Consider the following 26,977-nt stretch of genomic DNA (forward strand, 5'->3'; position numbering starts at 1 on the left):
GCTGTTTAGAAAGAGTTGTGGCAGTAGCAAACCACAGAGTGAGATGTTACAGGAGGGGAAAGTGATTTCAGTGTGGAACAAGCCCGACTTGGGTTGCTTACAGCCTTGTACCCACACGCTCACGAGCACGGTGCCATGATGTGCGTACCCGTGATGTCTGTCTGGGTTTCCCTGCAGTGATGCTGAAGACAGGCATCCTGTGTGCAGCTCCTTGGCTGTTCAGAGATTGGTGGTGGCATGTAGGTTTGGATACACCTTCCCAACCCCTTTAGGAGATGACAAGGCTTAGCCTCTGAATTTTACCCCCCACTCCCTGTCTTTAATTTAAATTAGATGTTATGGTGGGCTAGACGTGTCCCGTTCCTGGTTTCAGGTTTTGTGCAGTCCTGGGATTTCTCATTTGGCTTAACCTTAAAGTTCCCGGTCTGTCTGGATGCCTATGCTCCGTTATAATTACCACGTCACACTAATTTTCAACCATTGAGGATCAGAATAACCTGTCCCAATCAGGTCAACACTGCTACTAGTTCTCACGGAGTACATGTATATTCCCGCAGACTTGGAAATCCCAGTCAGTGGCACAGTGCTATTCTTTGCATCCTGAGGTGTAAGAACACACTTTGGCAATCACTTCCTATAACCCTCAAATTTTGCCATTGCCATTAACAGTAGGAGGCATGTCTGTCTCCAGTGAGAGTTTCTTTTGCTTGGCAAAGCTTTCAAATTGGATAATCCTTTTTTTTTTTTTTTTCTTTCCCTTCTCTTCCCTTTTCCCTCCCTGCATTTTTTATCTCTCTACTGATCATCCCGCTCCAGTTCCTTTCTTCTGTTTGACTTTAGCCTTGGCATTTGTAGCCAGCAAATTGTATCTTTTAGGGTGTCAATTTCTGAATATTTAATTCTCCTTCTTCTCATACACAGGTGCTGGAAGGCTCTGAACCCTCTAAGCAGGGAATCACCAGACAGTGTGCATTAGCATGGGCTGGTTTTCACACACCACATCATGCACATCTCAGTTCTGGATCCACTCTTTTGACACCTGTTTCTGCACCATCCCACGCCATTATTTAGTGTGTCTCTGTTTCCAGGTAAAATGTTCCAACATCAATTTATGAATTTCCCCTCTTCCTTTCTGCCTTGGTGCCATTGTGCTGAACTAGCTGCCATTGCTATTTGCTCTGTGCACCCCAGGCTGGCTGCTGCTGGAGTAGCTAAATCTGCAATTTCTCTGCTCAGTATTCCTCTGAGGTTTTTTGTACCTGATTCACAGCTGATTCCCTGTGAGATTCACCCAATTAGACATTTCTTTTCCTCGTATTTAAAACGAGCTTTCTGCTATCTGACCTCCACTTCAACCACGCGATGTAATATTCCCATCAGAAAACAACCTGAATCCGTGCAAATCACAGCACTTCTGTTGTCCTAACGTGCGATTGTCCACGCTGGGCTGACCTGCTTGGCAGTGTTCCTTGTACTTTGTCCCTGGCAGGGTCATGACTGCAGAACCCACTTAGCATTTTCCATTGACGCACTTTGAATGTCAAACAGTGCGTGTGGGGGGGGGGGAATAATTTCTGCTATAATCTTATATTCAGTCTCAAATCTGTTTCAATTTCATGTTTAAGGTGCTCTTAGCAATGGCTGGGCAGTCATTCTCTGCTCCCTTATTAGAAAATACACAAAGGTGGTAATGTAGTCCTGTCTGCTGCTTGCCACATAGCATTGCTCCAGTCTTACTTGAAATACCAGCCATTAATCTCTAAGGATAAGACTGACTGATTGTTGTTTTTTTTTTCCTTAAATATCCCAAAACATCCCTAGCATAAAACCTAGCAAACGTGTTTCCTTTTCGTGTTGTCCAGAAATTAAGTCAGGAGATAGCACGCCTGCACCTTCTTGGGTTAGTGTGGAAAACGCTGGTGTGACGATGTGAGATCTCACAGGGGAGGAAAAGGAGTTTAAATTTAGAATAAAATGGCTCTGACTTGCACTTGTGCCCATGTGCTCACAGCACCAGATGCGTGTATCCGTGTGGTGTGGTTGGGATTTCTTGCAGTGGCACTGGTGGAAGATGGGGCGAAGGCTGTGGTGTCCTGCACACATCTCCTGGGCTGTTCTTCCCAGCAAGGCAGGGACTCCTCTCAGTGCTGTTCCCAGTCCCACATCCCCCTGACGTGACTGAAAGGCGAATCAGTGTTGTGTGCAGGCACTGCATGCAGGTGGTGCTGGACTCAAGCTGGGCAGAAGCAAGGCTGTGACGTGCTGGGTGGCAAGGACTGGGCACCGCTGTGTACTCGGGCCGTGCTGAGCTCTGCAGCCTGCCTGCACTGTGCCAGATAACCCTGGGTTGGTGTCCAAGAGCAGAGCTGGGGACAGATTTAACCTTGAGCTGACCAACCTGTGGGGAATTGGCCAGCTCTGTCCTGCAGCTGGTCCTCTCAGTGCCTGCGTCAGTACGGCCCCAGGTCACTGCAAGCAGCCCCATTCCTCTTTGGTGCTTCTCCCCAGCCCAAGTGGCAGACCTGCCTGCACCTCGAGGAACCAAGATTTGGCTTCTGCCTTGCAGGACCAAAGCTTCCAGCTGCAGCTGTATCGCTCCTCGAGCTTTGCTGGCTCCGTGTCTGTGCTCTGGGCTGCGGGAGCCTTTCCTGCTCTCTACGCACAGAGGATCTGTTTTGCAGCACGTGTGGGTTTTGTCTGTGTCTTTCTTTAGAGTATTTACTGTCTGGGGCTATTGATCTGGGGCTGTCAGCTCCTGCTGCCGTCTCCTGGACATCTCCCTTTGTCTCTCCCTCGTGCAGCCGTTCTTCCACAGGCTCTCCACTCGTTCACCAGCTTATCTCCCTCGCTGCTGCTTTGCTCTCTACCAAAGGACTCAGGGAAGCTGTCCAAAGCTTATCTTAAATACGTTCAGGACACTGGGGGAAGGTAAGAAGCAGCTGAAGCTTGCACCCACACAAGTCTTAGGCACGACCTTCAGACAGAGAGCTCTGAAGATACACCTCACTGTTCAGATTGCCAAAACCCAAACAGCAGGAGTGACGTGTGTGCATTCTGCTCATGCCCCGTGCGTAAGCTGTGCCGTGGTGGGCTGCTGCCCCGTGCGTGTTGTGTTTCCCCCCGGCTGCCCCTGGTCCATCTGCCAGGGACTGAACCGAGCGGTGTCAGCCAGGCAGCGCTGAAAAGGAGAGCGCTGCTGGCCCGCAGCCCGGCAGAGAAATGCTGTGCTCTGCAACTTCGCACGGGGTTTAAAGGCTGTGACCTAGTCTGTAAGTCAGAACTGATCCCAGCGAGGGGGAGGGCTTCCTCCTGGCTCTGCTGGGATAAGGAGGGCTTAGCCTTTGCGTTTCGGGGGCAGAGGGGCTTCCAGGCAGCTCGTAAGGTTGGCTGAGGTAACCCCTCGAGGTGTCACCTTCTCTGGTTTTGCCTTGAGTGCTAGCAGCAAAGGAGTGTGCACGGAAAGCACATCCTAGTTCTGTGCTGCTGGAGGAGTGCCTAACAGCCCCGGTCCCTGCAGCTTGAGTCCTCCTCCTCCTATCTCTGGCTGACATCTCTGGATAAGTGGGGCACGCGGGCACCACACTTCACCCTTCTGGCTTGGATCATCACCCCAGACTCTCTCAGGAGGTTTAGGAGACAGCAGGGGAGCAGAGTAGGTGGGAAAGCAGCCACAAGGGCTGCACCGCACAAATCAACCTTGGGTAGGGTTAAGGCACCGCGTTCTGGTAGCTCGAAGCTGTAGCCTCAGGGCTCCTTGGCACTGGTGTTTGGTGGCAGCGTGGAGGCCGATCAGTCGGTCGGTCAGAACCCGTACAAACAAAAACCCCAGAGCTGGTGCCAAGTGTTTTGTGTCCCCGTGCGTCACACCAAGAACTGCTGCCCTCAGCTGCAGCTGTTCATGGCCGATTGCAGTTGAGGTCGCTGCACAAAGGCAACGGGGACAGCGGGGTTTGTGGGGAGCTAGGTCAATGTGCTGGGCTCTACGCTAATTCTGCTCAGAGTTCCTCTGAGCAACGTGCATTTCTGACTGAGGAAAGCCTGGGGGTCATAAGAGTGATGTTAGTTGTAAAGGACAGAGTTATTGAGATTTTTTCACGTATCCACGCTTGTATGACCTTTCCTGGCATGTAGCTCTTGTTGCAGTCCTACGGCAGAAGCTGTGATGGAATGTTTTGCCTGCTTCAGGTACTTCCCTGTTTCTGATGCTCCCTCCTATAGAGAGCCTGGCATTTTGCTTTCCCCCAGAGCCTCTTTGGGAGCTGCCCATTCTTTCTGTAAATGTGACCTCTCTACCTAAATTATCAGAGAACTGATGTGGTTCCATGTTTTGTTTTACCTCAACAGTGGTGTAGTGCTTCAAGCAGAAGAAAAAGATGATTTTTTCACTGCTGTTGCTGATAGTTCTGGAGTGAAAAAACTTTTCTAAGAGGAAAGTCCCAGATTGTCCTAGGCTAAGTCAAAGTAAGCCTCTTACACCTTAGATCAAGGTGAAAGGCTTCAAGGAAAGTAGCAAACAGGATGCAACTCATAAAGAGCTGTCTTGGATTCTCAGAGTGGAGGCGTACTCCGAAAACACGAGACAGATTTCATGGCAGCGCAGGCAGTAAAGACATGTGGTTATTTTTGGTGAAGCTATTAGAAAGCTTCCTCCATTTGCCTTGAGAAATTTGTGGTGTCAAGTGCCCTGTGTGCATTACAGTGATAGGAAGCCAACTTCAGCGTAGAGAAGCCAGCCTTGGCAGAATTTTCTCTTTGTGATTTGCAGCTCGGTGTGCCAGAGAGGAACGCACAAAGAGGCTGCTGAAGAACACAGAGCTGGGGAGGCTGTGTTAGCTCACTACGTATTTAAAAATGAAATGTACATATTCTTTATTTTGTATTAATACACTGTAATTGCTTTACAGAGTCCAGCGTATCAGTTGCATGTAAATACTACAGATGAACTTGCCAAACTGGAGCTCACAATACTAGTGCATTTATCCCAAAGCAGAGACTAAACCCTCTAACTCCTTAAAAAAATACATTAAAGAACGTACCACACACACACATATATTGCACTTTTCTCCATATGAAATTTTTTTTTACCCCAAATACATCACACCAAAGTCTCTTCAAAGGAGCCTGTAATAGGAGATAATAAAGCTAAGAATTCCTCTAACAGTAGTGTACGCGGTCCTCTAATGTTAGACGCAACAGACTGGAACAAAAGAGCCACTTCCAAGTAGCGTGAACGTGAAGTGGTGCCCAGTGGATCCTCTGCTCTATCAGAAGGCATTAGAAGCCTTTTATTCTAATTGGCTTAAAGGAAATTACGTGTGATGTGACAGAGGCTGTTGGTTGAGGGCAAGAGCCTAAACTACATTCAAAAAATGTCGCTTCCCCCTTCCCAGCACTGCCAAGCTCAGAGGAGCTGAGACGAGTTGGCACGTTCTGATTAAAGAATCAGTTAACTCAGAATTAGTTCTCGTTGTGTCCTGAAATGTAGGTGATGGTGGGGCTGGATGGGGAGGGAGGTGGTCAGGGCAGTAACCCAGCTCCTGGTGCAGAGCTGAGCCCGGCGCTGCAGCTGCGTCCCGGTCGCATTTTGGCTTTGTAGTTCCTCGAGCACTCGTCTGATCTTAGAATCACAGAAAGGGTAAATTGTGTTATCCTGTGGACAAGGAAGTGAAAGGACAGGACTTGTGGTTGCCTCCTTTGCTCTTGTGCAGTAGTGAAATGCCTGGTCTGTGATGCTGCCGTGTGCTTCAGCTAGTCCCCGGCCCTTTGGTAGGCACCTGGGGTGGGGGTGTCTGTGCCACAGCTATTGACACTGCCAGAAAAGGGGATTATTATGGGAATTCCCTTCAAAAGGAAATTGGTCTACATCAGCTCTTTAACCTAGAGCTTTCCAGCCTTCTTTATCTTGCATCTAATAAGCAATCAGTGTGTGGCTGGGATCCCTGCTCTTAAAATTCCTCTTTGCTGATGCCTTGGGAATCGCTCCGCTAGCCGAGGTAGAAGCTGGGCACTCCTGGACTGAATCCAGCTGCACAACTGGACCAGAGCCTGCAATGCTCCTCAAGTCCTCCTGTCCTCCATTTAACTGGGGTCTTATTGCTGTAAATGCTGGCTGATTTTTCACCTTTCTGCCGAAGGAAAAGAGAGCAGCTTTGAGAACTCCTTTAGCTAGGTAAGATCTCTGATTTGACACATGCACAGAAGACCCAATGGATCAGAAGTACCTTCCCCCCCCTCTATTCTGCTACCTGCTCAACCCAGTGCTTTGCTATGGCATCCAGAACACTACAATATTTGTCTATCCATTTTAAGTGACTATGTGTCCTGAACACCCAAACTTTGTGTTTGGTGACTACTCTTTCTTTATTTGTAGTGTCCAGGACCTTAACTCCCCAAACTTAATACTAGAGAAATTTTCCAGCAAATAGTGGTGTTTTCTGTGTATGCTATCAGCACGGTTTCTCCACCATTCTTTGTGCTTTAATGACTCTGTAATTGTGCTTTAAGTTTGCTCAGAAAAGGGTTGAACTGTCTAGCTGGGAGCCTCGTCTTACAGGCTGATAGACAACAGCCCACAAGATCTCAAGACCTGAGACAAAACCCTAATTAGAGATCTAAGCTTTCTGCAGATTCCTGAACAATCCTCCTATGCCTAACGTTTCACGATGGAAAGCTCTGGGGACACAACTGCTTGTTGGGTTTCGTAGTTGGTGAAATGGTTGATACATCAACAGTTCGTGATGCTAAATATTGCTGTAATACTTTCAATGTTATATATACACAAACAATCAAAACACTAACGAAGTTAAACATTATGTTCCACACGGTGGAACGTGCGCTCTGAAGGGACTTTGGCTGTAGCAAGGATATAAATGGGGTATTGTCTACTTTCTTCAGAAAAAAGCATATAGTCTGATAAAGAACCGAAAAAGGCACAGCACTATCACTTCACAGGGGTTTGTTTAAGCTCATTGTTTTTATCCTTAAGTTCTAAAACCCTAAATAATTGTCCAAATATACAAAGCTCAATAAACCACCAGCAACACATACTGCAAACTCAAAACACAGTTTGTTTGCTTGTTTTTCAAATGCCGCAGGACAGATGGATCCTCTCCAGTGATCAGAACTTCTCCCAGACCAAGCCCTCCACGAAGGCCGGTCTGCAAAATGGGTTGATTGCAAACGCCACCCTGGTGGCTTTTTTTTTGATGTCACTGGCTACAGCTGTTGATTTTCTCATGGTACTTCTCTCTCCCCCCCTTCTCTGTTAGCTAATCCTTTATCTTTCAGTTTCCTGAGCCCCACCCCGAGGTCTCTACAAATCACCGTGGTGCCCTGTGTCAGTTCCAGGTATCTTTTGACAAAGTCAGTACGTCACTTAGCAAAGATGCAGAAGCTTCCCTTAGTGAACAATTAAAATTTCCTTGTCGGGCTTGGGAAATAACTGCTCACTGGCTGGCCGGAGGAAGCGCAGGCTCCTGCGATGCCTGCTGCTCTCCAATTTACCGTGGAGGAGTCGCAGCTCAGGAGCTCAACCAGCAATTGGATGCTGAAGTGCAACTTCCCTTGAAATCCACCTTACGCTACTGTTTCAAGGGTATGACAGTTGCCATCAGCTCAGACCCAAAGCTAGTCTGAATTTCAATTAAAACTATTGCTTTTATTGCCAAAAAGTAGAATGCAATATGCATTCCTTCTCCTTCCTCCTAGTGAATGCTGCCAGGCTATCCTTTTTATTTTTTCCTTTTGGAAGGGACCATTTCCTTCCTTTAAAACTCACTTTTTTTCCTCTCTCCTTCTATGCAAACTGGTTCTTTATGGGACCAAACTGCACTGCCTGTTCTCTAGCTCCAACCACTAGCAAGAGGAGCTAGTGGCCAAACCCTTCTAGCCATCTCCTGCTTTTTTTTTTTTTTTTCCCAGTCAGGAGGACTTTTAATTCCCCTGGTGCTTCAAGGGTTGAAAACTTTTGGGTTGGAACAAAAACAAAAATTCACATGCTTCTCCATTTGTCCCGTCTTCCACTCCGATGTTAGACACCCCGGGGTACTAATTCACCAGGACGTAGCCGCTGTGCTGGGGGTCTACAGTCTCCATCATTTCGCAGTCAAAGAGCCCGGGTAATTCTGAGAGGGTTAACGGGTCGTAGTTTGTCTGGGGCTCGTGAGACGCGGAGCTGCTCGGGCTGTCGGGCAGCGCCGCGCTGCTCTGCTGTGCTGGCTCCAGGGAATACTGGCACTGCTCGGGGAAGTCTGGCTCAGAGGAGGTGACAACGGGCAGCTCACAAGTCTGGTAGGAATACGGTAAGGGCTGGGGCGGCTGCTGCACCTGGATGGGTGCCGACAAGCGCGACGAGCTGGTGATCTGGGAGGGCGGCAGCGGCTCCAGCTGCACCTTCGGGTAGTGGCTGAGGAAGGGGTCGTATTGCATTCCTTCCGAGGAAGGCTCCAGCACAGGGCTCAGGGGCTGCTGCAAGCTGAACGGGGCCGGTTGCTGCTGCTGGGCTGGCGGTGGTGGCTGCTGCTCCTCCTGGCACGACAGTGGCATTTGGCTTGCCCGTGGGTAGGAGCTCTCGGCTATCTGCATCTGGTTGAAATAGGCCTGCAGCTGGGACTGCTTATGCAGAAAGAGCCGCTTCTGATGCAACCTGAATCAAGGACACGAACAGCAATTATTTTTGCCCTTTGAAGTGTTAAGGCACTAGCACGAGTGCTGCATGCTAGTCGCTCAAATGGTTCCAGCAGAAAAATTCCTGGGCAGCCTTGCTTGTTTATTGAAATTTACTCTGGGAACCTGAAGAGTTGAGTGTCTGTGGCTAGGAAAGGAAGCAAGCGAAGCCTCCTTCCCCCATACTCCTTTTCTCCTCCCTGTGAAGCTTTATGAAGCTCCATGGTTTTGACCCTTTACAAAGGGAGGATTTCCAACACAATGCCCGGTTACACAGCTACCTTTAACAAATTCCTGCGATATGACAAAGGGGAGGTCTCCCACCAGCCAATTCCCAAAGCATGTAGAAATAGGAAACCGAGTACTGCTGCATGCTGACACCATTCACAAAAGGAATCTGTTCTTTCTCAGCTTATTTCTCTGTGCAGACCTCCTCTTCTTGCAGGACTATACCAAGCTGCTCTGAATGCTGTCAATTGTATCAGCCAAGGTCCTGATTAGAATTAATCATTTTCAGGAGTGGCTGTAAATCAAAGAGTAATTCTAGATTACAGTCAAGTCCTCAGTCTTTTAGTCTTATAAAGCATGTAACTGGGTTGTTATTTTCCTATCTCTTTCTGCGATTCTTCTGCAAAAATCAGGGATAGTAACTGTTTAATATCTATCTTGCTTGCTTGTTTAATGATTACTAAATGATGCATTCATAAGGAGCCAACTGCCCTTTAACTTGGCAATTAAGATCTAGTCTGCTGTAATACAGACAGGTATGAAGGTACACTTGCAATCTATCTGCTGCCTTAAGTTATTTTACTGTGTATTTTTCAAAGAAGCATCATTTCTGATCTTTCAGGGATGAGAAAAGTTTGATTCACTTTTTGTGTTCTTGACAGCAAAATTGATGGATCACGGGAACAAGACAGGAAATTCCTAAATGAGTGCAGGTGGAAAACCATGAGCCACGTTCTGACTTAGCATTAATACTGCAACATGTAATGAGTAGTTGGGATGAGGCGGAAAATGAATACACCAGTATAAGTAGAGTAGCTTTCTCCTATGCTTCCATTTGTCCATTAGCAGTAAACGAAGCGTGCAGGCAGCTGCAGTCTACCTGCACTGTAGCACCATTAGCTGACAAAGAGCCTGTTGCACAGCACTTTGTGAACTCGTGGCAGGGTTCTTGTCCCTCTTTAAGAAAAGAACAGTGACATTACAACTTCCAAAGCGAAGCTTTCCTTCTCAAAGACTTCCTAAATCAAGACTGTCTCAGCTCTTCCATTACTCAGCTGCAGAGTTTGAATGGTTCTTACCTGTGCTCCTGTAACTGCTGTTCCAGACTCCGGGGTAGTTCTTTGCAGTACAGCTCACAAGTATTCTGAGCTTTTGATAGCAGAGTGGGTTTCTGCAAGAAAAGTGGTATTGTTTTAAATTTTATTTGTCTTAATGCGTCGATCCAGAAAGCAACTGAATGACAGTTGCCTCCCCTTATGATGGTTTAAGTGACCACCTCCACTTTCAGAAGCTGTCACTAGAGCTGTCTAAAATCACAGTCCCTACTGCTTACTGACTTCTACTCCTTAGTTGAAGAGGATCTTTACATGAGGGACTTGCACAATACAATCTTTGGTAAGATTTCTTCCCAAGTGAAAGAGAAGCTGTACAGGAAAAAAGTTTGTTCTTAATAAACTCAAGCTATGTGGAAAATGATTTAAAAAAAAAAAAGAAGGGGGGGTAGTGAGGAGAGAAGAGGGAAGAGAAACAGTAAGCCCCAGGGGGTCAGAAGTGGGGCAGATGCTCCTCAGATCCTGATGTATGCCCCTTATGGGGTGCAACACAGATAATATGTATTCACTAGCAGTTACCTCAAATTGCTTTAATAGCACTGTAGAGTAACAGAGTAGGAAAACAGCAGCGATACAGTATGCTTTTTGTATAATTAGGGTCAGCATCTGACAAAAGACAAACGCAGCATAATTTCAAATTCAGCAGTTCTGCTAATTTAGCCTTTGACTGATTATTTTTTTCTCGAGGAGAATAACAGGAGCTGAAGGGCTGGGCTGCCATGTAGCAGCAGCGTCTGGCTTAATGCAGCGGAGGGGAGGCATGGTACCTGGAGCCTGTGCTGTAAGAACTGGGTTTCTAAGCTCTGCCGTCTGGATAATAATGGGGGATGTGCACCACTAGGGAAAGCAGATGCAGCCTCCTGCTGCTGAGATGTTTCCTCCTGCAGAGAGAAGAGGAAGAATTTTCATCCCCAGAAAAAGCTTTTCTGCCTCAAGCCTTTCTTTAAGGATTTTCCCCTGCCAGAGGTTCCACAGCTGCCGTGTGAAGTGGGGCTGTGGCGTCACTCACCGCTTTCCCTCCATGGTGCGGAGCCTAAATTACAAAGCTTTGAACTATCTGTGCTGCATAACGCTACGGGTTTACATCTGTAAGCAAAACATTATATTTATAATGTATTTTGTGACTCGCTTCCCTCTGAAAAACCACCAGTACTGAGTTAGCACTGGCCAACCTCTGCATGTGCTTTTGTGCCGCTGTGGCTTTGCATTCAGTTTAGAAGCTGTGAAAAGCTTTCCAGTGGTGGAAAGAATAAGCACAGAGCAGCTTCTCCAGCAAGAAGGAGTGCTGAAATGGGAGGGGAGTCAACTGTTGTTGAGAGGATACCATGAGCACTTCAGGATGTTTATGGCAAGTGGGAGATTCTCGTGAAAACATCACAACTTCGTGGCTGTCAGGGTGAAGTTTTCCAGCAAACAGAAATGGAGCTGGAGCTGTAAGGACAGCAGCCTTAATCTGGAACATTAGGTGCTTACAGTGCCTGTGTGCTGCTTACTCATTTTATTCATGGGGTCTAACAAAGGCATTATTCCTGCTTCCTGCAACCTGCTCCGTTCCAAACAAGTAATTAGGGAAATGGTAGAAGCTATTTAGCATTTCACTATACAAATCAAGCTAACTGTTATCTCTCAGCTTTTGCACTTCTTAGTTACGGCAGGCTGATTCCAACACAGAAAGGTGTTAGTTTGGCTTTGTTCAATCTAAAACAACATTCAATTAGAAGCAATAACAGACCATTGGACTCCGGGTCCACGAGATAGCCTTGTTAGCTCTCTATGAGGGTACAAAGGCTAACCTGCAAATGCCCAGTCTCCATTCTGCAGGAGGCAGAAAGGAGAGGAGGGAACTTGATCTGTAAAATAGCTCTCCTCAGATCTCCAGAACACCTTATCCTCTCTTTGTCTGTCCCAGAGCATTAGCACCTGAAAGACTGAGCTGATTTCTTTGTGGTTTCAGTACCTGCGGAGGACTGTTGACGAGGTCCTGAAGCTGGGTGGCAGTTGATGTCAGGGAAGGTTCTTCTTCCGATCCCATCTGCTCGTACAGCAGCTGAACTTTGTTCAGTTCCAGGATTCCTTTGGTTCGTGCCAGGTTCTGGAGGTGCTGTCTGAACGCTACAATTCCTGTGCAAGAGTAGAGCAAAACTCCTCGTCAGAAAATCGGTTAACGTGAGATGAGCTGCACAACAGCCAGGGTGCCTCGGTGCCTCCATGCACGCAGCACGTTTGTTACCTTGGGTGAGGGACGTGTCGGAAGCCCTGCGCCCCTCTCGGAAGCTGATGGGAGAGCGGTTGTGGGTCTCTCGCTTTTGGGAGGTGAGGGCCTGCATGGCTGGGTTGGCAGGTCTCAGGCCGATGAACGGCGGCGTCATCCTGGGTGCTGGCTGGGTGGTGAGCACCATTTCCTTCAGGGAAGGGGTGTCCTCCAGGAAGCTGACGTCTCTCTGAATGGAGCCCATGTCATACTCTGCATCAATGCTGCCCAGAGATGAGTTCTCATCCAACGAGTAGACTTTCCCTGTGACAAAAAAAGCACAAAAGGCAGAATAGGAGAGTGCAGCAGTGCTTTAGCAAGGCAGAAGTGACACAGACTTGAGCTACTCCTGCCAATAGTGTCTCCAGTGACTGTCTTGGAAGAAATGAAACAAAAAAAATCAAGTTTCATAAAATAATTGTCATTTAACACATGCTGCACTGGATTATTTTTTTTGAATTTTATGTTTTTACACTATTGCAGCATTAAGACACCATGCAGGTGATGTTTACTGGAGTTAGGAGCCCATTCAGTATTTTTTGTAGGTGATCTTGACAACATTATAGCTTGAGCTGCAAGGCTGGGTCACCTTGCTGGTTTTGGGATACACAAGAATCCAGAGGTTTTTGTTTCCCCCCCCGTTCTCTCCCAGCATGTCTTTAGGGGATGAAGAGTTTGTCTTGTTCTTTCTCACATAACTAAATGTCCCCAGCTTGAAAGACTTCACCAGTTGCTGTCGATACATGGCCATAGCCAGCTGTCTAATTGCAGCTTTGATTTTACACTACCTGTACAGCACATTTGCGTTTTTTTTTTTTCTCCTTTCTAATACAAAGTGAAAAACCCAAGAGACTCTGTCTTGTGCTTGTCACTTTTAAAACCCAGTGTTTTTCCTCCTGGGCTAATTTATTAGATTGAGTAGTGAGAGCAGGAAATGGGCTTTGAGACGTCCGTGCTAACTTCCGTACCTGTGCCTGGCACCATCACCAGCTGGTTGGTAACTTCTGCCAGAGTGTGACGTCTCTTCCCACAGCGAGCTGCTTGGAGGGCTGCAAATGCCTGTGCAGGGTCATCCTCTGACTCGCCTTCTGTCTCTATCCCTTCGTCGATCGACGTTTCCATCATGCTGGTAGGCAGTGACTGGCAGCCCTTCCTCATCACCACGGGAGGTACGGGATCTAGCAGGCAGCCATTTACCTAAATGTCACGAGGAGAAGATGGACAGCTTTCAATTGCTTGCACACAGCATCACCCCCAGGTAGGCTGAAGGCAGCCTGGTCATTTAAATGCATGAACACTTCCCCGTAACCTGCTGAGTTAAGTAGGACTTGCTAAGAATTGCACAAGACAAATGAATCCTTCAGGTGGTATTACCACTGACATTCTCTTGGTACTTGATTCCCTACCTCTAAACACTCTCATTTGCCCAGTAGCTGTGTTCTCCAGGGCTTCTCTTTCTTGTTGAAAACAAAACAACAAACCAACTTTGCCAGCTCAGTCACAAATACGAATATTTACAGAATGTACAACATTATTATTTCCGCTTACTATACTTACCTTCCTCATTTATCTTGCTCAAATGAATATGGAAAGAAGTTGTCTTGCATTTAATTTGCTAGCGTTTTTGCAGAACTGTAGAGATGTGCTCAAGAATAATACAATACGCGCACCCTTTCCAGCAAAAGTCCTTTGGACTTTAACTGCTCTTCCACAAATAGAGAGAGTCTGTGGAATCCCCTTCCTTGGATTCACTCAATTCTGAGCAATGTCACCTAGTTTTGAAGCCCTGTGTTTAGCAAGAGGTTGGATGAGATGGCCTTTAGACGAACCTTTCCTATCTGAAATACTCCAAGAATTTTATTTCTCTATTTACTCTGTTTGTATACTCCTGATTTAGCATAAAACTACACTGCTCCAGGTGATTTTATGTAAAACTGTTCATGAACCATTCCTGGATTTTCTTCAGCCAAGAGCTCTGGTGTTTCCAAGACCGGTGTATTTGGACAAGAAGGTTCACTGCATTAACAGTGGCTGTTAACAAAGGATCCTAGCAGCAGCCTATATTAAAGTATTCTGGGAAAGTATTTAAAGCAGTATTGAGAAATTCTGAGCTTCAGTACAACGATGATACTTGCACAGGAAAATTCTGGATCTGGTGTCTCTATTTTAAAATTAATGTATTTTATCTTTCAGTTTAATTTCTTGCACACTGTCCTTTTCCATTTGTGACTTTCCCATTCAAATGCCTTCTGTTCATATAGCAGCAAAAGCACTGGAACGAATATTTAGTGAACTGCTAAAAGGGAAAGCCGGGTACACGTGCAGCCAGCTCTTTACAGTTTACCATGGCACACGGACCAGAGCTTGGAAATTTTAGCAGCTATGGTCTGTAATCCTCAGACACTGAAATGTTCCCTAGTCAATTCTGATTTGACACCTCGCTGTAGTCACCATTTATTGATTTTACTCTGGACAAACTGAATCTATAAAAGCATGAAAGCAAAGGAGAATAGGAAATAAAGTTTGAAATGTTAAGTTCCAAATCTCTTTGAACCACTTTTTGCTTTCCAGCTGCAAGGGACCACACAAGTTGTTACTTACAACAGTGATGAGATCCAGGGCCATGCTCTTAGTGTCAGAAACTAACCAGTAAATGACAAATAAAACTTTCAAAATGGCAAGCATGAAATCAAAACCCTGTCTGGCAGCAGACAGAATACAACATGCTAGAATTAAAGTTATAATATGATGTGATAGAGAACAATAAAAGTTTCACGGGAATAATACATTTCATAAAAATAGTTCTCGTAAGCAATTTCCCCTTCCTCACAAATGCTCCCGAGTTTTATCCCCGCTGCCAACTCCCACGCATTTCACTCGGTCTCTGCTGCCCTGCAGAGAGTTGTCACCGAGCTCAGAGCTGGATGGCAAAAAGCATCAGCCCGAAGCTCCCTTCGGAGAGCCGCGGCTGTAACCCTACATTTGTACGGCTGCGGAGCCGTCACGTCCCATTAGGTGAGCTCAGCTCGGGCTGGTAGCTGGGAGGTGTGGGAAGCCTACACCAAGTCTTCCCGTCTGATTACAGGAAACAAAACCCATTAGATGGGACTGCAATCTGACGGGTCTCCAGAGGAGACTTTACAGGCAGTCCTAGTTACAGGAACGGCCGAGCTGCGAACCGCGACCGCCTGCTTGAGATGCTGCAGCTCTGATAGTTTCTGACAGCCCGCAGGTCCTGCAGGCTATTTACCATTCAACACAAAAATTAATAAAATGTAACTCCTTTGGCTGGCTTATTATGAAATTGGTAGATAATGACTTTTAAGCGTGGTATTTTAATAGCTCTATTTGGCAAGGGCAGCGCGTGTTCCATTGCATCCCCCTGTTCTCATTTTTCTGAGTTTTAGGAGGAGGAGCTGGGCAGGTTCCTCTTGATTTTGAGCATGAAGAGTGCTGAGGGAGTTAGAGCAGAGGCCAGCCGTCAGTTTTGGAGGATTAGCAGCAGTTTTAAGTTGAAGGAGGGTAGATTTAGATTGGGTATAAAAAGAAATTTTTTTTATGTTGAGGATAGTGAGGCAGCGGAACAGGCTGCCCAGGGCAATCGTGGCTCTTTGGAGGTGTTCAGGGGCAGGCTGGATGGGGGTTTCAGCAACCAGATCCTCTGAAAGACATCCCTGCCCATGGGATGGTGGACTACAAGGTCCCTCGGGAGGTGCCTTCCACCCAAACCTATGGTTAAAAGACACAGGAGGCATACTGAGGTACTGAGGTGAAGGAAGTGACATGAGTTTGGATTAATAAAGGTTCTGGCCTTGACTCCAGCTTTGTGTTAGGATGACCAACGTCATCCTTCCCTGTCAGCAAAGGAAGCGATCTTCCTTTAGGTGTTAACCCAGAGGTATCACCGCTGGCTGGGCTTTTGCTAGGCAGTAATTCAACAAGCAGCAATCTCGTTGTAGTTTGACTAAATTTTCACACAACAGTTGGGTGATTTTATGCTTTTGTGTACCTTTGGCGTCTCAACTCTTTCTTCTTCCATAAACGCTGTCTCTGTCTGGCAGTTGGAGGGAGGGAACGAGAAGGTTTCTGCTCCCGAAGCTGGGGCGAGTCCTGGAGACCGCAGCAACCTCGCATTTTGTGAGCGCAGGTTCACTGGCGGCACCACAGTTTGTGCCTAAAAGATGAAAAACTCCAAAAACTGAACAATTTTAGGTAGAAAACAGCATGCAAAGTCACAAATAAGACAATACCCATCCCATCAGAAACCAGATGTTTGTCCCACACAGAACCCAATCTTCGTACAATAAAGGCCCACCTTCTGGACCTTTTCTCTTCCTCCTTGCTCCTTATCTCTATTCACCTGCTTTTAATACTGTAATTAATAATCTGATTTATTTTTTTTTGTCCTGTGTCTTTGTGCCATTAGAACTACTATCTAAGAAAATAGCTGGTTTAAATCTTTGCCAGCCGGATTGTTCCTGGACTTAGCTTTTTGCAGTTGAAGTGGTTTGGCTTCCATTTCAGCAGAATGCGAAACCAAATAATGCCTTGCTGCCTTAAGCGAAAAAGGAGCAGCATGGTTGCGATTTCTCCTGGAAGCAGAATCCAGGCCCTTGTTCCATGCGGCAGCAATACAGTACCTAAGAGGCTGTGAACTTGGGAGAATATTTACTTGAGCCCACGATAATCTGAGTCATCTTAGGCCAAGTCTTTTGAAGAGGTCAAGTCTTTCATGTTTCCAGTTAGGCATTAAAAGGAATCAAAAGCTGTACAACGTCTGTGTATCTTAATGAAACAAAAGAACGTAAAAAAAAAAAAAATCTGAGAATTATTGGAATAAGACACAATAAACTGTACGTGACCTTTCTTTCTGATGGAAATTACTAGGGAAGAAGCTGGCTGAATAGCCGTAGAGCCTGTGCTGAATCAGTCAGGATAATTAGAGAGGATGCTAAGTGGACAGCCTGCTGCAATGGATGGGCTGGCACCAGATGTAAGGAGCACCCAGAATTGCTCTTGATAAAACACACATGACATCCTTAAGACCTAAATCAATTAGTCGTCGCGATGGCTCCGTGGTCGATGCACACGGAGGTTTTGCAGCCATGCTGTGAGATCTCCTGCAAAATCGGGCTCTTGCTGGGCAGCAGGAGTAAAGTGGTGCAAGTTTTGGCAGAAATGACATTATTTAGGGACATGTCTATAAATCTTGAGTGACTCGGAGTCTCACAGCAGTGATACTCATATTTCCTACACAGATATCACAGTGATATGGCATCTTAACCTGATAGATTGATCCTAATATTTTCTCTTGGGTACCTCTTTCCTATTCCTTGCCATGCTTCATTTCAAGGGAGATAGAAAGTGTATCTAGAGAACAGCAGGGGAGAAAGTGATTTTATTTTCAACAGGTCCCTTTAGGGTACCTATGTTTAATAACACTGAATCGAGCCTGCATGCTTCTAGCCCCATGCTAGCAGAGCTCTCCATAAATTCAACATCTTGTTTGTCGATCACATTAAAGATAGTCCAAGTGTTGTGCAGCCTCCAGAACCTGTATTTCTCTAACACTTCAACCACTGACTTCCCAGCAAAAGTTTTGAAATTCTCAATAACTGAAGTCTGACAGGAACCAAATGCAAAAAAATCTTTCCAAAATGATGCTCAAGTCTACATACTACAGAAATCAGAAAATAACAGCGACTTCTAAGTGAATATAGAAACAATTTCGGGAGAAAATAATGTGTTGCACAGCCTTAAGCCCACCTCTGCTCAGAAAGAGACCTCACCTTGGCTACGGTCTGCTCAGCAATGGTGCTTGGGCGGCGCTGGCGAGCGTCAAGTCTCTGCTCCACAGGGAAGCTACTTCGATGGGATTTGAGTCTCTCCACTAACAAGTAATAGATAGCAGCAAAGTGGTTGTAGCTCTTGTTCTGCAGAGACTGGAAAAGAAAAGCACAAGAGTTTGTGTGTGGCCAAATGCGTGTTACCTTTTCTGTTCTGTGAGACCAGGAATAAGAAAGAGTTGTCAACTAGAAAAAAAAAGATATTTAAGAGGTGTCCAAGTAGGCAAATATTGTTCTGAATTGAGAAATTTCAATCCAGAGTGCCAGGCAACGAAAGGCATCAGCCTTAGTTCAGTGGCCCCTGTAAGTCACCAGAGCTTGTATTTCATGTTCAGGTGCTGTTCTGAGCACCCAAAATCTGAACCTGGAGAAGAGACTGATCTCTGGGACCTCCTGAATATACCTGGCCTTTCCAAATCACTCGAAGCAGCAGGGAACTGAGCCTCTGCAAAGCAGAGAAAGCAGCCTCTGCTGGCAGGAAGTGCTCAAACGTAACCTCCACGCTGGTTAAAAATATCAGCCAGGCCAGAGGAAATGGTTGTTAACTCCACGGGGAGTCTTTCAGCATTTACATTGGGCAAGCAGCACGATTTGGGATTGGAGGGAGACATAGAACTGCTCAGTACTTTTATGCTCCTTTTTGAATTTCATTTCCCAACCTCTTAGAAGCTCAAGATGAATTTAACTTGATTTCTGTTTTTCCCTCCTCTCTCTCCCTTTGACAAGTTCTGGTTTATCCATCCCCACCCAGGAAATCTAAAAGAACAGTACGGAGCCCTGGGATGTGGAAGCAGAACGCATTATTCTCTCCCATGGGTTCTACTTTGGATTCCTGACACAGAGGAGGATCTTGCCTCCCACAGTACTGCCCTTTCAGCAGCATGCTTTCCTGTGGTGGGCAAAGAATGCCTTGGACTGGACTGTGGCTGTTTGTGGCCAGCCAGAGTGAGGCACGCAGGTGAAATTGTCTGGGGGGCCATCACACAACTGGTTTGCCTGCATAACACAGACACCTTTGCCCTGCCAGGGCTGATCTTTAGGAAATTTTCTAGAGGGATGACTCTCCTCTTCCTCACCAGCCTGCTGGCACAGACCAAGACATCAGCAGGACAGGAAGAAAGCAGCAGAGCCTTATAAAATGCTTCGTTTTTCTAGTGTCTGACCTAGAAAATAAACCACCAGTTTTGATTTTTCCAAGTGCTGAAATGAAGAATGCTGTAAGGAACTCAAGTAACAGGTTCCAGCCATTGAAATGGAGCAGGAGCCCTTCTACCAGGGACAGCTAACCCTTGGAGTGTGTTTTACCTCGATGGTTTTCTGCTGGTCTATCCCCAGGCTGTGCATGAGCCGCAGAACTTGCTCGTTGTACTCTCCGATGGAGGGCTCGTTCTCCTGGCCCGGCGGGTAAAGAACGGGTCTCTGGGCAGGAACCTCGACAAGCATCCACTTGTGCTCCTTAATCTGAGCAATCGTCAGCCGTTTGGATGGGTCCAGGACCAACATTCGCCTGATGAGATGCTCGCACTCTGTCGGGCAGAACACCACGTTACCCACCTGCAGAGCTTCACCTGACACCCACCAGTACGGGGCACAACAGGAAGCTGCCGAGCTTCTGCGCTAAAAACATTTCCTGGAGGCTAAAACCATCTTTCAAAACAAGATTAAAAGTCACACCTAAAAGGACAAAAACTCAACTACTTTAAATCCCTGCAGGGCTTCAAGAAAGGTGTAGATGCAGACCTTGGGAGCATGGTTAGGTGGTGGACTCAACAGTTCCAGGGTAAAGGGGGGACTAGGTATCTTAGAAGTCTTTTCCAACCTGAAGGGTCCAGTGATTACCCCTACACAGCCCCCTGCACAAGGGTAATGGTAATATTTAATACCTCTTTGAAGCCACTCATGCTTTTCTAAGTACAGTGCCAACATTGACTGATAAAGCTTCAAAAATCCTCTGTGAATTGTGCACGTGGACTAATTCACACTCTCCCCTATCAGTCTGAAATAGCTTGTCCAGGCTCGTGGAGGAAGGGATTGGCAAAGCTGCACTTCAAATCTGGATTATTATTGTCTTCTGTTTTAATTTTGTTTTAAATTTCCACACCAGTAGTCACAGAAACAAAGGTGAAAGTAACACCTCTGTGGCTTTGAATAGCAGATGGTGACTATGACAGCAGGTTTATCTGTTTTAATTCCAGGACCAAAGCACAATCGGTGCTGTAGGTGGCCAAATAATTCTGAATATCCCAGGCCATTGCTGCTTTCTGACTACTACACATTAGACAGGGTTAAAAACATCTCTTCAGTGCAGTTGCCATGAGTCAGGCCACTCAGGTAGCTATGACGAATAGTTTAGAGAGAGATTTCTGGCTATTTATTCCCATTGACCTCTTTCGGTTTCAATGTTTTGCTACCAGGCACACCCTTCCCCACTCCCTGCAGCGCCGGGTGAGCAGCAAGGGGAGCAGCAAAGCTGGAAGTGAAAGAGCAGATCTGCGCTGCAGGCACCGTGAGGACCGCAGCTTGCACCAAGGTACCTGGATTGAGCTCGTGTACTTATGTCAGCAAAGTCACAGACACAAACACAGCTCAGCACAGGCTGCAAAATGTGCCAGGAAGCTGAAGGCTTGCTGTGGTGCCATAATTGCACTGCTAAAAGCGACCAAGTGCTGAGCTAACTAGCTGAGCTATAGCTACTCTGTAGTGGCTATTTTGAGACGCAGCCAGGAAGAAAAAGGGGAGGAACAGAATGTTTTGCACCACAGAATCCTGAACAACAGGGCTGAAAACTTATTTTTAATACCCTTAAAAAGAAAAAAATAATCTCATAGAAAGTAGTGTACTGAAAGGGGGATTTGATTCAGCAAAGTTGGTATCAAGTACTCAGGTTTTAGACCCTTTAGTATAGGGAAGCTGAAGGACACCATGAAGCCCTGTGCAAAAATGGCCCCATTTGTTCTTGTCTGAACAGGCACGAGGGAGAGTGAAACCCAGCAATTAATCAAGGGAGAGATCTGATAGACTCTTTGTCACGTGTGGGAGTGCCAGATACGTGACTCTGAGAGCCTGGCACATGAATTGGTTGCGCACCTCTTTGCTTCTGTTTAGCAGACACCCAACGCACAGCTTCAGTAGGGCAGCCACACTGCTCCCAGTGGATTTTCTATCCCAATTGAAATGTTTATGGCCTTGCAGAATGAAAGTGAATTGCTACACAAATGCGCCTCTCCCCCTGCACCCCCATATTTCTGGTCACTGTAGGATGAGAGGTCCTTCACCTTCCATTTCAGATCTCTCCTTGCCCTTGGGCAAGCCACACTGTGGTCTCTAGGAAAGATGGGCTGGTTCCCCTACCTAGCAGCAAAGGCATACAACTCACCTAGGCTTACTTGTGTTTCTTAGCAAAATGAAAAACAGTCTGCCATGCTCTAGTCTGGTGGCCAAGTGCACCACCCTTCATTGTATCACAACAGAGATTATTCTAGAATTTATTCAAGGTTTACTTTGATATGAGTAGGAGAGGACAAATGGTTACCTTCTGACATAAAATAAGGTATCCTGAACCTTCCTTCCAGAACTCGTTGCCTCAGGATGGGGAGTGTTGGCCCATCAAAAGGTAATGCTCCACAGACCAAAACATAAAGAACTACACCCATGCTCTGTAAAAAAAGAGAATATTCATTTCATTTGTCAAGCTACCTGCAAGGTTGTTGGGGTTGGTTAGGTAAATCCTATCAGAGGAAAAAAATTAAATTATGTTCTGCAGAAACAGGAAATTTATACAAAAAAATTATATTTCTGGAGATCCCTAGGCATTAGGAACTGTCAGCTCACCTCAAACAGCAAAGGCTGGCAGCACCTCGTGCTGATAAGCAGGTAAAGTGAAGTGTAACAGGTCAGAGAGTGGCTCTAGCAGGATGCTAGAGCCACATGTGACTAAATGATAGCTGCAAAGTGAGCCCCCACCTCAGGTGACAATTAGAGACTATTAATCTGAACTTTGTTCAAACAAAAGCAAACCTCAAACAGCCACCAAAAAATTAGAAATTGTAACTTTTCACATTTACCAGCTTGCAAAACCTGGGTAAGAGGCACGCCAGTAACTTCACCAACAGTGAGCTTCAGGGGAACACCACCTAATGACTCTGCCTTGCTGCATACGGTGCTGAGCACGAGGGATTATGTAAAATGAGCAAAAGGAGACAATTTGGGCAATAGCCCTCATCCAACTGCCAGACTCATTTTTTAAAGTATGCAAGTTAATTGGCACTGCAAGTGGAAATAGTCCTGCAGTATAGGCCAAAAGAAATACAGCGCCACACTAGACGAAATAACCACAGCAGATGAAATAACCACACCAAACCCTCATGCCATCAGCTGGCACAGAGAGTCACAGCACTGGATTCCTCCAGGGAAAAAAGCAAGTATTTAATATTCACCTTAAAACCTTTTAAGTACACAGAGATTTTAAAATCAAATATGTATTTTAAAAAGTCATTTCCTTCCTTGCCCTGACAAAATTTGAACTGGGGATTGCTGCATTCCTCCTGCCAGCTTAGCACTTGCAGCAGACCTATTCTGCAACTGGATGTCGCAAAAGAAATACAGAGTCCCTATCTCAGAAGATAAGTAAAGAAGATAATGGGTTTTATCTCACCTATAAATGCACGTGTGCTTCTCTTTGTAGCACTTTTATTCAGTTCATGATTTAGGATGTAATGCATTTAAAGAAATATTTACCAAAGGTTGGAGGTTCACTTTTGCCATTCACACAGTGCCTGTGCTGCTTAGAAGAATAATGGAGCTGAGGTCTGCTGTAGGTTTATGTGCCAGTTACTACAGGTTTTACATATATATGTGTGTGATATATGATAGACAGATGCATACACACATATGCCCATAGAAGCACAGTGTTTATTTGTTGACTAGAATAACTTAAATGAGGTTAGCAGCTGAAAGGTGACTTATCGTGCACTGTCCTGTTGCGTACCAGGCTCTGACGAAAATGTCAGCATGCGTGTTGTGAAATGTATAACGTTATCACTGCAAGCCTAATGCCAGATCAGAGACTGCCAACTTGCACTGTCTCTGCTTGTTTCAGAATACGAATCTGTCACTGTAAGTACCAGAATACTGAAATAAATTTAAAAAAAAGGAATGCAAAGCAAACTCTGACAATGCACGAAGGGTACAGAGAACCTCTTCAGTTCCTTTCAGTCCCTTTTCCATTGCACAGGAATGTGGTTGCTCTCTCTGTCCTCTTCCACAGAGAACCCATTAACGCACACAGATTCAAAACCGTGCAGCTGCCTGCACTACAAATGTTTGTGGCACAACTGTGGCTGAGGAAAACACTCATCATCTCTACCATGTTTCAGTTGCTCAGAGTCAAGAACTTACCAGCCTTACAGGTTCAATTCAAACTTAATACAGAAGATATTAAATGCACTGAAATAGCAAAGTGCATGCATTCAGTCCAGACAGCTTTTGGAGGAGGTACAGTTTTTCCTCTGCTGTGCTTACGTAGACCTACAACGTACATTTAATAGCTACTTGGATGGGTAACTTCAATTTCATTTAGTGTTACGAAGCATTTTATGACAGTCAAGAAATGAAGCCAAAGAAGAACAGCTTGTCTGCAGCTTAAGAAAACTCAAAGGTAAAACTTTGTTCCAACTTTCCTGAAGTTGACTTGAATCCATATTAAAAAAAAAGAAAAACAATACCCAAATATCCAGCTGGGGTCCCTCATATTGCTGTCCTTCAAAGACTTCTGGGGCTGCGTATGGTGGGCTTCCACACCATGTTGTCAGAGGCTCGCCACTCTTATAGAAATTTCCAAATCCAAAATCTGTGAAGAAATTAAGGGGACAGTCACTCCCATGTCCAGTTGCACAACAAACCTAATAATTATATGCATAGGCTGGACGTGGAAATTCACCGTCATTCACAAAAGGCTCTATCACAGACCTTTTTATCATTACGCCCACTGAAAGCATTTATTAGGATGCCCTATACAGCTATTTTCACAACTTCATGATTATTAAAATACTCTGCAAAACTTCACAACCTGTAGGAACTTCGAGTAAACTTCTACCAGTTTGCTAAATCCCAGTTTAGAAACAGCTATCACTAAAATTCAACGAGCTGACAATCACATCGCATACATATGAGCTTATTTACTTGCCAAGAGATATCTGAGATTCAGCACTGCATCTGAGACTTCTTGAGTTTTCTTTAGGTGCTCTCTAGCCTTGAACCAACAACAAATATTGACAACAAAAGCATCAATCCTGGAGAAGGGAGAAGGGTACTCTGCCAAAAGCAACAGGCATGGGAAAACACGCAGCCTTCTGCTAGGGAGGAAGCTCTGCTCCTTGGATTGTCTACAGCCCCTTCATTCTCCAAGTGAAACTTGCCATTTTACAACTGAGCTGCTCTTTTAAATGGCTTTTTATGGCTTAACATGGAACCAGGCTTTGGGACTTCGGTATTAGTCACAATGGGTAATAATCCAATAGTGAAAAGCGAAATGACAGCCACAACTGAATAGAGAGGTGAATTCAGAAAAGAGTCTGATGCAATTTTTTCAGCTTCACTGCGTGTTTTTTGTTTTTGTTTTTTTTTTTTTTTACCACAACAAAACAGCAACAACGATATTGAGGAAACTGGCTTATCTAAAGCTGATTGTTTTCAAACTGCAGGATTCCAGGTAGGCATTACCATGCCCTGGTGGCCAACCTGTAGCTGTCTTGCCATTCACTTCACCTTTATCTGTGTTTTAGAGATCTTCACAGCCCAGACCTTCCAGTTCTTATACCCTATCCCTCTTGCTCCCTATGCTTTGTTCACACATCATTTGCTTCAGCATTCTTTATTCTTACTGTCTCCTAATAGTTCCTTGTACATCCCTTGCAGATACACATCCTCAACGTGCTCCTTCAGTAACACAACTCAGAATTTTCATACATGGCTCCACTTATTCATGTCTTCTGTAATAAAAGCCACTGAAGTACTTCACGCCATGAACCAAAATCCTGGCTCTGCTCAAGCCTAGCAGTTTTCTCATGGATTTCAGCAAAGCCAGCACCTCTCCCTGTTGCTCCCAGCAGCACTGCTGAGCCCTCTGTTCCACTTCTGCTGTGGCCCACTCTCTGTGCTCTCTGTGACAACAAACACTGTTAATACTAAGGAAACAGATCTGATAACAAGGACAAATGATTTTTGGATTTAAGACTTTCAGGCAAACTTGCTTCAATGCACTGACAAGTCAGCTGCATCTCCAAGGGAACTACAGAGCGGAGCATCAGCGTGTGACATGCAGAGACCCCCAAGCACAGTGACACTGCTGCTGTTCAAGGCTGGTTTGCTCCTGGGTGAAGGCGCTTTAGCTGTTCCCTGCTACTTTTTGCACGCTGGAGCAAAGCATGCAGCTGGTTACAAGTTGCTTTGTGTTTCTTTTCTGAAGTGATAATGCTTTTACCCTTGGAGCTCACCAGGCTCCTGCGGAGTAATGCTGGTGTGACTCGAGGAATCCTGTGAAATTCAGCAGTGCTGATGTACAGCAATCAGGCTGTTGATTTAATGCTATCAACCCCCGAATACCTCAGAGGTATGTTATTACAATGCTGATCAGCAGATAGCAGCGCTGATAACCGCTGTGGTTACCAGACACCGTAGAGGCGCTGCTGGTCCAACCTCTTTTACTGCTGTTTGCACGGGCTGTGTTATGCAGAGGGAAGGGCCTGGCTCCTGTTTTATGTCCTGAGCTATAAACCATGAGACAGCCCTCGGAATCAAAGCAACACAGAGATATTAAACAGAAAAACTTTCTAGGCTTAGATAAAGCTAACCTGTTATTGTTGTGGAGGAGCAGTGTGGAAAGGGAATTGTACCTTCTGTTTAACTTCACAAAGGTATTTGGCTGCTTTTTCCTAACAGAAGGACACGAGCTCCAGCAGTTCATTGAACAGAACTCCTGCAGCGTACATCAAAAAGTGAACACAGGCAGAAGAGGCAGCTTCAGGAACACCAAAACTGCCTTTAAGAGCAATTTTCCTTAGCGTGTACCATGGTATAGGCTCCTTTTGCAACTGCATCCATGGGCAAGACTTATCACCTACTGCCAGAGCACCTACACACGAGCTGCAGGAATGTTTTTGCCCTTTGAGACTTTTACTCTCTGTCGAATTTGGTTACAGCCAAGCAACAGGTTCAAAAGTTATCTGAGTCCCATAAAAAAAAGCATGACCTCACAGGCCTTTTGGCTGTTGTCATTAATTCTTTTAACTATGAGTTCACTAATGATTTCAGCAAGACATCTACACGACTTGGAAGGAGATCCCAAGTCTTTTTGTACCACAGGCTCATTCTTATGACAAAGACTTCCCCTTTAATACCTTCCTCACCTCTGCTTCCTTACCGCATTGCACTGCAAGTCTCCATTGTGTTGCAAAGAACCACTAATCTAAGTAGGATATTTTTAGTTGTCTCTAATGAAATGCACTAATTAGGAAGAATAGAGGAATTATGGAGAGCCAAGACTATGCAACCAACCAGCTCTCAGGATGGAAATCTCTACAGTGGGTAACACACACCATAAGGTAACAGATAACTATTGCATGTAACAGTTATATTCCTGGGGGCACCCGGAATACAAACCAGCCTCCTCTACACACCTTGTGCTGGTGATCCATTTGATTTAGGTAAGCAGCTGGGAACTGCAGATCAGCCACAGCTACACATGCATAATTCATGTCTTTCTGTCCTCCTTGTGTTTCTCCTCTTTCTAAAGCTCACTTGTAGTAATCCTGAAGGAACAGCTCGATACAGCAATGCCATCTAACCTCACCGACACCACTTGTCAGCGTTGTTCTTCC

At 45.6% G+C, this 26,977-nt stretch overlaps 1 protein-coding gene and 1 long non-coding RNA gene across 2 annotated transcripts in view; one reads left to right on the plus strand and one right to left on the minus strand.

Annotated features, from left to right (window-relative positions):
• Window positions 1–25,289, plus strand: part of LOC311218684 — a 35,841-nt gene extending 10,552 nt beyond the window's left edge. The window contains exons 2-3 of the long non-coding RNA XR_014619120.1: window positions 20,516–20,631; window positions 25,017–25,289. This is a non-coding gene — a long non-coding RNA (uncharacterized lncRNA). The remainder of the gene's footprint in view (window positions 1–20,515; window positions 20,632–25,016) is intronic.
• Window positions 4,845–26,977, minus strand: part of SIK2 (salt inducible kinase 2) — a 48,426-nt gene continuing 26,293 nt past the window's right edge. Inside the window, exons 5-15 of the mRNA XM_084301467.1 lie at window positions 23,825–23,949; window positions 21,634–21,757; window positions 19,407–19,627; window positions 18,045–18,197; window positions 16,265–16,429; window positions 13,224–13,452; window positions 12,235–12,519; window positions 11,962–12,125; window positions 10,772–10,885; window positions 9,972–10,063; window positions 4,845–8,644 (exon numbers count right to left, since the gene is read on the minus strand). Of these exons, the coding sequence (XP_084157593.1) occupies window positions 8,047–8,644; window positions 9,972–10,063; window positions 10,772–10,885; window positions 11,962–12,125; window positions 12,235–12,519; window positions 13,224–13,452; window positions 16,265–16,429; window positions 18,045–18,197; window positions 19,407–19,627; window positions 21,634–21,757; window positions 23,825–23,949 (2,270 nt within the window). The 3' untranslated portion in view covers window positions 4,845–8,046. The remainder of the gene's footprint in view (window positions 8,645–9,971; window positions 10,064–10,771; window positions 10,886–11,961; window positions 12,126–12,234; window positions 12,520–13,223; window positions 13,453–16,264; window positions 16,430–18,044; window positions 18,198–19,406; window positions 19,628–21,633; window positions 21,758–23,824; window positions 23,950–26,977) is intronic.

This window comes from Netta rufina (assembly GCF_964035555.1).
Source record: "Netta rufina genome assembly, chromosome: 25".
In the NCBI taxonomy this organism is placed as follows: Eukaryota; Metazoa; Chordata; class Aves; order Anseriformes; family Anatidae; genus Netta; species Netta rufina.